Consider the following 12,732-nt stretch of genomic DNA (forward strand, 5'->3'; position numbering starts at 1 on the left):
TGCCCCCTTGCACCTTGTTGTAGTCCTTTACACTAGTGCCAAGTGAGTGTAAGATGCTACCAAATCAGAATGGTAGCAATTTACTCCCACTTGGCACTGGTACAAAAGACCACAATAAAGTGCTGGTGAAGCTGGTCCATAGTAGGCCTTCTGAAAGTACAATTATAGTTGCCCAAGAGAACATATCAGATACTAAACTGACACTACACTTGATCCAACTTAATATGTCAAGAGAAGCTGTGTCCCACAATAATGTTATTTACACTGCATTGTAAACTGAGCTATTTAATTGGAATTGCTTTCTGCTATTTTCCATGTCTACAAGCAAAATGGGTGATAGAAATATATCCGGGCTACATAACTGTCTAGAAGAAATATTAAGCATGGGAAAAGGGGATCAGGAAGGGAAGACTGTGCATATAATAAATTATAATGAAAACAGTATTGTCTTGGGTTTCACTGAACAACATCTTGCATCAGAACCTCATCTGCTGTAAACTACAGACTTCAATTGAGAAATGACAGTATACTCCAATTGAGGATCTGCCCCATAGTCTTTATGCCACATCTAAAATCATAGCAATATGTTGTGTTTATAAAAAGATACACTACCTATAGTTTGTTTTATTTCACTGTGCTAAAATACTTGCCAAAAAAACCCTAGGTGACACTTAAATCCACCGTACTGAGGAAATTTTAAGTGCTAGCAGTGATATCTTACAAGAAGTTTAACTGAATGTGTTTTCTTCTTGGATTAGTTTGGTTCAGATTCAGCTCTGGCACACTTACCCCAAACCACAGAAGTCCTCAGGGCCCTCACCGGGGGGGAGGGTACACTTTACCCAGGCCCAGAGGCCCTCGGGGACCCGGCCCAGGCTGCAACCCGCATTACCACGAGGAAAACATTTATCATGGCTCATGAGATTGTATGTATGGGATGAGGGATTGTGGCATGTGTGCGGGAGGGGGCTCATGTTACAAGTTTGTACTGGGCCCGAAAAAATTATGCTTGGGCCCTGGAAGTTCTACATTTAATATTTTTAAACTTTTGGAAGCATGGCTACCCATTGTATCAACACACCACTATCTTACAGGAGATATAACAGTATTCTACTATAATGGGCCAAAATACTTTGTCAGCACAATACTAACTGTAGGTCCACATTTTCAAGTGACCAGGGATTATAAATAACTCAGTATTTGGGTGCCCAAAGTGCAACACCTCAAAGAGGGCTGATTTTTAGAGGCAAACACTTAGAGCTTTCTGAAAACCACGTCCCTTTAAGGTGTCTCAAGCAGGACACCTAAAGAAAAACTATTGCCAGTTACTTTTAAGAATGTAGGCCTGTACTGAATAGAAGAGGTGGTGTGGAACCACTGTAGCTCAACACTGCGCATCATCCCAAAGCAGTAATTCATGATGATAGGCTACTCCAACTGCTGTAAGAGAATCTTATTGAATCCTACCCGACCATTATTGTGCTCGTGTACCATATATTCTCTATTTGTCCTACTTAGACTACTTTACAGATTAATATAAAGTATGTGGATTGATTCTCTATAAAATAGGGATACATTAAAGGATGATAATGGTTCTTCTGTTGATCCAGAGACTGCATTTGAAAGTTCAGAGTTTTAAATACTGGATTAAAAAACAAAACAACCAACCTGACTGCACAAATATGAGGAATTCAGTTTATTGGCTTGGGAGGGTCAGACATGCACACTAGAAGAAGCTGAAAGCAAATCTGTGTTCGGGATTTAACTTTTACAATAAATACTACTTAGACAGACATCCTCCTAGCCTTAGTCATGTTATGAGACTAGCTAATGTCATGTTTCCTCCCCTAACTGCTGAAGATTTTTAGAACAAAAATCATCAAGACAAGTTAGCTCAAATGTGCCACTCCTTTTAAAAAAAAAAAAAAAAAAAAAAAAAAAGGAATCCATCTGAGTAAATGTGATTGTTTGTGGATACTACAGTTAAGAATAACTGTAAATAGTAACAGACCAGCAGAGATGAAGCTGGCTATAGATCAGCACAAAATCCCAATAGTGACAGGAAAAGATTATTGTTACAGACCGTGTAGATACTATAGTAATTCTGCCATATGTTCATAATAAGAGATTTTATTTCATTTAATTTGCAAGAGGAATATTTACATATTAGCAAGAGTATATACAATTTTAAAAATTAGCCTTTCAGAAAAAACACAAACCCTAGTAGACAAGAATAGGCTATCCTAACTTAAGACACTGAGTGTTAAAGCTGTCACCCTCTTTGACAGCTACAGCCTCAAGCAGCGCCTGCTTCTTCTGCATGCTGCGGGATGATTCCAATTCATACATAGTTGTCAAGTTGAAAAGAACACTCTCGTGTAGGTAGTGTTTAGGGTCCTGCTGAACCATTCCTTCCAACTGCCGGAGGGAATCCTTCAGTTTTCCCAGATAAAGCAAACAAACGGCCGCATTGTTATTAGCCTAGAGAAAAAGATTATAATGTATATAAAATATAGAGTCTGGAATCAGACCAAATATTATGTCTTCAGAATTATTATTTTTTTTGCAAATCGTTGCAATTGTTGAAATGTATTATCTATCCTACAATCCAATTCTTTCATTCTTGGCATTGGGAGCTTGGTTACTTTCTAAAAATAGTAATTAAAACAGGTTAAAAAGTGTGATTTTTCATGCTGATAATGTCCGTTTAATATTAGATGATGAAAATGTATTCCCCATACATTGGCAGTTGCCATTTTGTTTTCTAATATGTACCTTTAACAAAACAGAGCTAATACATAAAAGCCCCCTTTTAAATGTAATCCATTACAATGTGTGTAGTAAACAATCATGCTCTTCATGTAAACAAGTCCTGCCCTTCCCCAACTTACCTCTTTGTTTTCATTTCATATCTTATCTTTATGTATAGTGAAAGAGCATGGCCCATATCTCATTTTTCTCTAAAGCTCCAAGCACACTTTGGGTGCTATCTAAAGCTAAGGGATAAGCTATTATAGGAACCACTCAGGTGTCAATTCAATGTAGCAAAGCTGGAGTCTTACCACGGCATTTGCTGGGTCAATCCTTAAAATTTCCGTGAAGGCTCTGTGAGCTTCTGCAAAGTTATTCTGACCAAGGTGCAGAAATGCTCTAGAAAGTAAGTGACGAGTAAGTCAGTTATCCTGAAAAACCCAAGGTGATAATACATTTCAAATGGAACTGAGACCATTTTTTATTTTTCCTATTACAGATGTGAGAGTTTTTGACATTTGCTCTTCACAGTGCAATCATGAACCAGCTGTGAGACACTGATTTACAGACAAATGAAGTGACACTTCAGATCATTGGCCACTTTAGATATTCTGCCATCAAAGCAATGCTTTTCTATATTTTGTTATTAAAATGCAGTGAGACTTCCTAAAATAATTTCTCTATGCAACTACAAGTGTTATATCTGTTTTCAGAACACACTTATAGTAGTATTTTACTTGTCAAAACATATTTAGCCAATAAGTTAAACACCAGAAACTGAGGACTCCATCATGCAATCTGATTTACGAGTGCATATCCTGGCACCCGTTTGACGCTAACTAGTGCTGGGTCTGCACTAGCTAATCTGTTTGCAGGATCAGAATCCAAAAGAGCTTCTTTGTTCCTAAAAGTATATATTGAAAAAATAGGGTAAAAATATGCAATGCTTTGAAGAATGAGAAATAACTGTGTAAAATCAACTCTTATAACTAAAGAGTTGGAAGCCAGGATAATATGAATACACCAAGTAATACAAATCTCACGGGTGTACGTGCCATTCAGTCTCACTTCTGACAGATGTAGTTACATAAAAGAGAGTGTGAAAGAGAAAGGGATACTCTCAAGGGTACTTTAAAACTCACAATGCACACTTTGCAAAATCCTATTTTTAAGTTTCATTTAACTCTTAAATTATCTACCTGTTCATTAAAACCATAATTTGGTGCTGTAGTCCATCCAATTTCTGAGTCATTTTCTCAACATCTTGAAAATATTTTTCTGCAGTTTTTATATCTCCAATCTGGATGACAACAATCACAAGAAAGTTAGGACAATGGATGAGAAAGACCCATGCAAATGATATCTTCATGGGATATCCTTCCACAAAGAACAAGAATGTGGAAACATATGAAGTATTAAAGTAACTAGCATCATAATACTACCTCTCCGATTTGTCATTATTCACTGTGAATGGACTAAAGCCATTATCAAGGCAGACTTTTACAATTCCTCATTAAACTCAGAGAAGTGAATAACAAAAAACACATACAGCATCCTCTTCTCTAAGGCCATGGTTCTCAAACTGGGCTCAGTGGAGCATTAGAATATTATGTAGTGCTGGCTTCGTCTTCTCACTTCCAGCTGCTTTGATAGGTGTCCAGGCTCTCCATTGTAAAGAAGACCCCAGAGGTTTGCAAAAGTAGCTGAAAATGAGCAGATAGCAGACTCCCAACAGCTACTACACAGGAGAGGAAAAGGATCACTTCTCAAAGCCAGGAGCTGCCAACCATAAGTGAGATGGTGCATGGTAGCCAGGCAGCTTGTGCAAGACCCATTCCTCAGATCTATGACCAGAGGAGACCTAGTCCCCTTCTGAGCAATCACTCTACAGCCAGAGACCAGAGAACAACCCCTGCCATGGCTGCTACTGAGAGAAAAATATCAGGTAGAGAAGCCACTTAAAAGAGTCTCAGTGAGGGTACTGGGGAAGGGGTAATATGGTGGATCCAGAAGTATTGGGCTAAATGATGAAGGGAGTGGGTGGGTGGAGGGAGTGATGGACTTTGAGGTCAGAAAGCAGAACCGATAGGGATTTTTTTTGAGAGGGTGTGGTCAGGGTTTGAAGGGAATCAAATTGCATAGTTTTTAAGTTATGAGTGACTATTTTAGTAAATAAGCTTTTCTTCACTTTTAGCAAAAATATGTATTTTATAAAACTTGTTATCACGAACAATTCTTATTTCTTAACTGTATCTCAGCATTCAATTCTCTGAATAATATGCAATTACTATACATAAACTATCCATTTGAAACTATCTTTATTCCATTACACAAACGGAAAGTATTTATCCCTTTTGCTTTTCTAGGATATTTGACATACAAGAATCAGTTTAAACTAATCTTGGAGGTTTAACCATTTAAAACTTACTTTCCTGTCACTGTATTTTATTTAATTAATTTAGGAATTGCAATAATTTTTTCTGAACTAATGTAACTATTACAATTATCAATGCTTCCAAATTAACACGAAAATCCTCTTGTTATCCTCTCATAATAAAATCCCTCAGTTAATGTCCCTCCAATGTAATCTACACTGACTGACTGGTTTCTGTTAGTCTGAAAAACAGGATTATTTTTCAGAATTTTTTTAGGGGCTATTTTTAAGTTCCCTTTGTTGCAATCTATTGCGGAGACTGGGGTTGAAGTAATCACAGAACAACATAAGAGCATTGATTTGTAAATTAAACAGTAATTTCACTTTTCAAGTTCTCTGATGGTGTTATTCAAATGGCAGCTAGCAAGCAAATTCAGAATCCTTTAGGAACATAAAATGAAATACTGAAGACCAAACCATCTTCACTGTTTCCCCTAACCTATCAGTCTGAATTTCTGTCTGTGATGTGTCTCAAGTGGTTGCTGACATTACCTCTTAAAGCCATCTCTCTGGAATAGACTATGTCCTTTTCCGCTTTTTCCTAATCTCTCTTCTTATTTAGTATTGATATGATGGTAGCTACTGAAGCTCTCATTCAAGATCAGGGCTCCACTATGCTAGGTATTCTATGAATACGCAAGACATGATCTCTGCCCTAAAAAGCTCATAATGAATTAAAAATAAGTGACATTTGGAAGGTGAAGGATACAGGTAAAATCAAACACAAGCACCACACACACTATTTTGTATACTTAAAAACAAAATTAAAAACCCTTCAACTATACCTGTCTATTTAGGTTATAATTAATGTATTTTATATTTCTCAATATTATAGAAATTTCACCTTTAACATTCAGATCAATTTTGATTCAGAATATAACAAACAACCACCACCACATTTCTACTGAATAAATGAAATAAAATTCTTTCTACAAGCACTGAAAAATCCACATTTGGATTTGTTGATGACAATTTATTATTTCAAACTAATAACAACAACGTAATTATGTTTTGTCCAAGTAAAAAGAAACCCCAAATAGAATAGTTTAATTTTATAGCCTTATCATCAGAGACAAGAGGGTTTGTAAATAATTATACCATTTAAGCACTAATATTTTCTTTTACTAATAAAATGGAAAGTTTAAAGTGTTTATTAACACTGGAGAATGTTACAAACCCCTTCTTTATGGATTTGCTGGATAATAAATATTAGGACTTAAAATTTCACAAGGTAACTGTGAAGCATGGTAATAATGGATCATTTTCTGAAAAAGTCTTATTCCAACAATATTTAATAGGTGTCATCTACACAACCATATGCACACTCTTTGTACACTGCTGGCTTTTCTCTCCATAATGGAAATAATACCATGGCAGAAGGAAGGTAAGGAAAGTCTCACTTAGCTTTTGGATAACGCTATTTGGGGAGCGGTTTGACCAAACACCATGAAACCTGCCTGACTGGTTTGAAGAGGAGGGAAATTAGATTTGGGGTGAAATCCTGGCCCCATTAAAGCCTTTGGGAGTTTTGCTATATATTCTAGAGGGACCAGGATTTCACCCTTTGAACAGATATCATTACAAGATATAATTTCCATAGTGTCATTTTTGTTAGATAATGTAATTAAGTTAGATGATATAATTCACTTTATATTTTCTAATCTAGTCAAATGTTTCATGGTAGAAACTGTGTTTTATCTTATTTTTTAAAGCCCCTCATACATTTAGGTTGCCATCTATATGTCTAATGAGAACAGCAATAGAGTTTTAAATACAGCAATTACCGATTACTATCAACAACAAGGTTGCTTAGCATATTCAGAGTAACATATATACCTGAAGAAAAATCCTTCCAATTCCACTCAACAACTGAGGTTCCTGTTCTGGGTAAAATGTGATGACTGTGTGATATGCATCAACAGCAAGCACATAGTCCTAAGGGGGAAAAAAGCACATGACTAGATTTTTCAGCTCAGCATTCACTCGGTGTTTTATGTATGCTGTTTTTAAAAAGTATGCAGGCAGTAAACAGATATTAATGAGAACAAGTATAGAATTAAAATCATTGCAATGTTTAAAATGTTAATGGAATATCCTTCCAGCATGGTAGTGTTAGCTACTGGCTATTCAGTTCTATTGGAAACGTACACTAACTACAGCCAGTAATAAAGTGGCAGATTGTCCTTTAAATTTCTTTTTCCAACTAGATCACGTCTCTCCACAGCAAAATTACCAACAGAATCTGACCATTTACTCTCCAGCTTCCAATAATGATTTAGGATGGCATTTTCAAAAGCACCTAAGTGACGTAGCAGTACAAATGCCACTTACTTCATGTTAATGAGAGTTATGCACCTAAGTGATGAGGGACTTCTGAAAATTCCATGTGTATGTTGTAATACAAGAACTTCTGGTGGGGTGCTCAGAATGAAAACCGTATGAGAAACCACCATCTCAAGATAGTTGGCATACACTCTGCCTACTAGTTTACCATTTTGTTTTATTTTGCCTCTTGAAGGTGCTCTGATCTTTACAAGTTTTAATGCTGAAAAGCAATAGGGGTCACTTACTTTTCCTTACTTACTCGAAACAAATGCTGCAGACATTTCTTCTGCCTTTTCCTCTACTCTATAACTGATAGGAGACAATGTGCACTGCATACTACGTTTTCTTAAAGCTATATTTAAAATGAGTAAATCCTGCCTATTCCTGACCCGGATTACAGCCTGTAATAATCCAATTTTGCCATAACAAAAATCAAAGAAGTCTTCAATTGCAAGCAAATTGCAAAGTGACTATAATTCATTAACAATAATGATAAAGGTATAATATTTAATAATTGACATATTTAGAACTCTTATTGAACACCACCTTGTACTAAATGTTACTGCATCAAATTGGTTACTACAGAAGTTCAAAAATACAACAGACCATATTTGGTTGGTCTTCTTTTGAATTCCCTGCCTTGCCTTTCATCAATATATGAGCGACATTTACACTGTTGAGAATGCTCACAAATTTATAATGAGTAAGGTGATTTTGGCCTCTGGTACCGGAACTCTTGCTAGTAAATTCAATCAAGATCAAGGTCCCATTGTGCTAGGCACTGAATAAACAACACATGGTAAGCGACAGTACCTGCGCTGAAGAGCTCACAGTCTAGTGCAAAGCATGGTAGTGACTTTGTGTTGTGGGAGTTTGAATTGGGACTCACCAAACTCATCTCATATAGGGACCACCAAACTAGTATTAGGTAGGAACAGCTTTTAATCCCTGTTGAGCTAGGCATGATTCAAACTGGTGAGCTATAGATGAAAGGCTCTAGAACTCTTTAGTAATGCACTGAGATGCTTCGCTAAGCATTAATGTTACACCTTTGAGAACAAGGCTTGCTTTCTGGAAAAATAAGTTTATTAAATCAAACTCTGATCTTTTGGAAGCGTATGCCAATGGGGTCTTCCACTCGGGACACAGGCAAAATCACGCATACACTGTTTTTAAACACACATTAAAGGTGTTTCTTTCTTTTTTAAGTTAACTTGAGATATAACTTGAGTCCTATCCATAGACAAAACCCCTTACCTCGAGTGTGGCAGAGTTCTTAACTCTAGTGGCTGGCCCAAGAGGGGGCATATGCTAAAACCAGAGTGAGTACAACTCGTCAGCTGTTAACATGACCACTCTATAGCATGGACACAGGCTAACACAACTTGAGTGCTGCTAGATCTCCACTGCCTTGCCTTCCCACAATTCTAGCTCCCCGCCACTACCCAGAAAGGGCAGAAAAGTTCTCCCATAAATCAGTGGGAAAGAATTCATAGAGCAGCTCAACTTGCTGCAGTGCTAAGAACCATGAGATGCATGCCCAGAAGTCTTTGTGCCACATACGAGTGCAGCATCTGTGTAGACACAGCTGCTTGAGTTTTATTTTGCAGTGTGGCTGCTCCACCTTGCGCTAGGATAACTCGAGAGGAATAACTTGGGTAGAGAACTTGAGTTAACTCTTCAGTGAGGACACAAAGCAGTCTGCCACATCCTATTAGGTCTAAAGGGGCAATTACAGTAACAAAAACGCAACAGTAAAACAAATAGTATAACATCCAAATTCACTTTTAAATGCAATGTTTTGCAGTATAAAATAATTCCAATAATTTCTCGGAGGTTCTTACACTAACTTTTATACATATATGTAGTTTTTCACTCCCACAGGGGTATCAGCAGGGTTTGAAACCACAAATCTTCAGATCCAAAGCACAGACCTCCTCCACTTCAGTGAAAAGAGTAGGTAGGAGGAAAGCATGCTGTTATCCATATGTGGACTAGCCCATACCGGGAGACACCAAACACATACAGTCAGTGGGTTTCAGAAGTGAAAAGCTGAACATCAGGGTAATTGGTTTCCAGTCCTGGCTCTGGGAGCAGATTGTTATGTAGCGGTTACAGACAGCATAACTTAATGAAACAATGCCCCTGCTTGGGACATACATACTTTTGTACATTGGATGTAAAAGGGTGAGCCTCTACCACTTCATTTAAAGCACCACACCTCTTTGCATGGATGCAGTAGCGGAGTCATAAATCTGTGTGGCTCACCCACACCACCATGGCACACAGCCACACTGCACTACGGTTAGTTACACAAGCATCTGATTTGAAAGGTTCCTTCTGGAAGACTATGTTGCAAAGTGGATAAACTTAGCTCTGTGATATTAGAGACCTGTGTTTCAATCCCAGCTCTGCCTGAAGTTGGCTTGTGTAAGCTCCCAGTTATCTGTAAAAATTGGACAGTTACCCCCTCCCTCAAGGTATGAAATCTTGGCTCATAAAAAAGGGATGAGAAGGGTACACAAGAAACATTAACAGCAGTTACTGGAAGCACTAGGACTAGAACTCAGTCTTGGGGCTTTAAAAGTTTCATGCACCTTCCACTAAACTACAAAACGTAAATACAGAGTTCTCTCTCTCACATGTTGCTTCCTTTAAAAAAAAAAATCACATGAGGGCTGCCAATGGTTGCATTATCATGAGATTGCCTGCATCTGGGGACAAATTTGCATTACTCATGCTCAATTTATGAGAATGGGCAACATTGTGTTAAATTTTAGTAACTTTTGAATCAAGCACTATATTTAGACCTAAACCTAGATAGACTTACTCATGTAAACAGTCCCATTGAAGCCAATCTGGCTCTTTGAGTGAAGAAGAAAAGCAAAATATGTTTCTTGTACTTAAATGCATCTGTATATATATTAAATAAACTTGGCATTAGACAGGTTGTTTTAAATTTGTTATTTATTTTAAACCTAAATAATTTAAATATGATTTTTAGTTTATTGGAGGTAGGAACAAATGTTCATGCTTGGGGGTATGCTGGGACCAGGTACAGAAAGTAGAGACAAATCACCATTTTTTTTTTTTTGCACCTTAATCTGGCCATTAGGATTAGGGTATGAGACAGGAGGAAAGGAATAACTTGTATAGTGACTGTGAAAATAAAAATTTCACAGTGTTATGATTGTGCCAGAAGATAGTGCTGCAGCATAATTAAAGCAAGAGAGAGGACAATTTATGCTGTCTCTCTCTTCTAAATCAGAACAAAACCCAACTCAGAAGAGAGTCCTTGGACATCAGGCTCTTGCGTCACAGGTATAGACTGATGTCTTCCCTCCTCCCCCACATCGCTTTAATTGCAGTAGACCCAGATTAAAAAAAACAAAACAAAAAACTCTTTTGGTTTCGGTTCTATTAGCAGCAAGTTATGCAAAAGTGGGAACAATTTTGAATATATATATACTTTTTAAAATACAGCATGTGCTTTTACTTAGAATGCATCTAATACATTATACATAGGGATGTTATTTAAGAGTTTATTTTTCAAGAAGTTAAAAAATTTGGTAAGACATTGCAAAAATAATTTCAGTTGGGGATTGTAAAAATCAAACTTTTTAAAAATTAAAATGTTTCAGTTTGAATCAGTAAAAATGCAATGCATATTTTTTTCTGCAGTTAATCAGATTGCTGTCAGGAGGTAATGCACATCATCAGTTGGATCTGGAATGAATACTCCCGCATGCTGCTGCAGTTTAGATATGATAAAGACAGAGAAAGATAATTCTGTATCTGAGAAAGCATGGTCAAGTGGTTAGAAGACTAGCGTTGGGTAAAGGAGACCCATGTTCAATTGTCTTTTCCACCACAGATTTCCTGTGTGACTCTGGGTCACTTCTCTGGGCCTCAGATAACCACCTGTAAAATAGCATTCTTTTCTACTTAACAGGGGTGTAAGTGAGGTGCTCATATACTGTGGTAATGTGGCCATGTACGTACAGAACTCCATGGGTCACGTACATTTCCCTTTCAGGATGGTCAAGAATGACATTGAGGGGAATTTATTGGGTTTAACCTTAAAGGCTGGGATTGTTAAAAGAGCCGCAAAGCGCGAGGCACCAAACTCCCAGGGAAACTATTTAAGGCTCCTTTGACAATCCTAGCCTTAAAGATAATCCCTAATTATATTTCAACAAATACTACTGTACACTTTTTTGGCCAAAAGAAAAGGTAAATAACATTTACAGATGGAAATTAGTCAATTTTTTTACACCAACATTAAAGGGATTATTATTATAGTTCAGTAAATAACTATTATTATTAATACCACTCTGCCCAACAGCACAAATTATTCAAGTAAGTGTACTTCAGAATCAACACAGGATTATATTGCAATATAATATATTGTCACTAGATGGCGATAGATGGCACTGACTCAGTTCAGGAGAAACCCAGAATTCGTTTATTTATTAATTACTCGGGAAAACAAAAAGCTTCAAAACTGAATGATATATTTTACAATGATTAAAAATGTGAAAAATATTCCTCTAGAAGTATGTTGCATACAACTGAGATCTCTTACAGATATCTGAAGCTTTGTGTAATTAGTTTCCTCAAAAACCACTTATCTTCAAGAAAGACATGTTTAAAAATCATTATTTGAAGGAATAATTTGTTATCAATTAAAGCAGAAGGCTGAGATGAATATCTGAGTATTGTTTGTTATTAAGACTTTTAACATTTGGGAAAATTTAAAGTAAAAAATAAAGAAGGCAACTTACTTCTGCCAGAGGATTTGTGGCATATACAGTACAGATTATCTAGACATTTTGTCCTGGTTTTAACTGCAATATGACTATGTTTGAAAACTGCTCTTAAAAGACTCTAACAAGGCTGTTCTTGACGTTATATGCATCATGGGAAGGCACATGCAACATATTCAAAGATGAGTTTAAAATAGGTAATGGCTTTGTTGGGGGTTCAATAGCAGTATCATGTGGGAAATCTGAATTCTGGAAATAATCTTGGAATTCTAGTTTCCCAGACTGAGAGACAGATGATACAGATACTTGGTTTTGAGAAGTGCAGGGAGGGGAATGAGTTGCAGTGCTCTTGAAGCAACATTGTCAGAAATACCAATGACTGGGCTAGAGGTCGGCATTCGTGCCTCTATTGAAGTGAGATGAAAATATTACAAAAAGGACGAAAGAGGAACAGAA

General features: G+C 36.9%; 1 protein-coding gene across 1 annotated transcript in view; it reads right to left on the bottom strand.

Moving 5' to 3' along the window:
- Window positions 1-1,681: 1,681 nt before the first annotated feature.
- Window positions 1,682-12,732, bottom strand: part of TRAPPC12 (trafficking protein particle complex subunit 12) — a 95,377-nt gene continuing 84,326 nt past the window's right edge. The window contains exons 9-12 of the mRNA XM_067544831.1: window positions 7,022-7,120; window positions 3,951-4,051; window positions 3,063-3,150; window positions 1,682-2,481 (exon numbers count right to left, since the gene is read on the bottom strand). Coding sequence (XP_067400932.1) covers window positions 2,239-2,481; window positions 3,063-3,150; window positions 3,951-4,051; window positions 7,022-7,120 — 531 coding nt within the window. The 3' untranslated portion in view covers window positions 1,682-2,238. The remainder of the gene's footprint in view (window positions 2,482-3,062; window positions 3,151-3,950; window positions 4,052-7,021; window positions 7,121-12,732) is intronic.

Source organism: Emydura macquarii, unplaced genomic scaffold, assembly GCF_026122565.2.
Source record: "Emydura macquarii macquarii isolate MOO-44397 ecotype Brisbane River unplaced genomic scaffold, CSIRO-AGI_Emac_v2 contig_1027, whole genome shotgun sequence".
NCBI classification, from domain to species: Eukaryota; Metazoa; Chordata; order Testudines; family Chelidae; genus Emydura; species Emydura macquarii.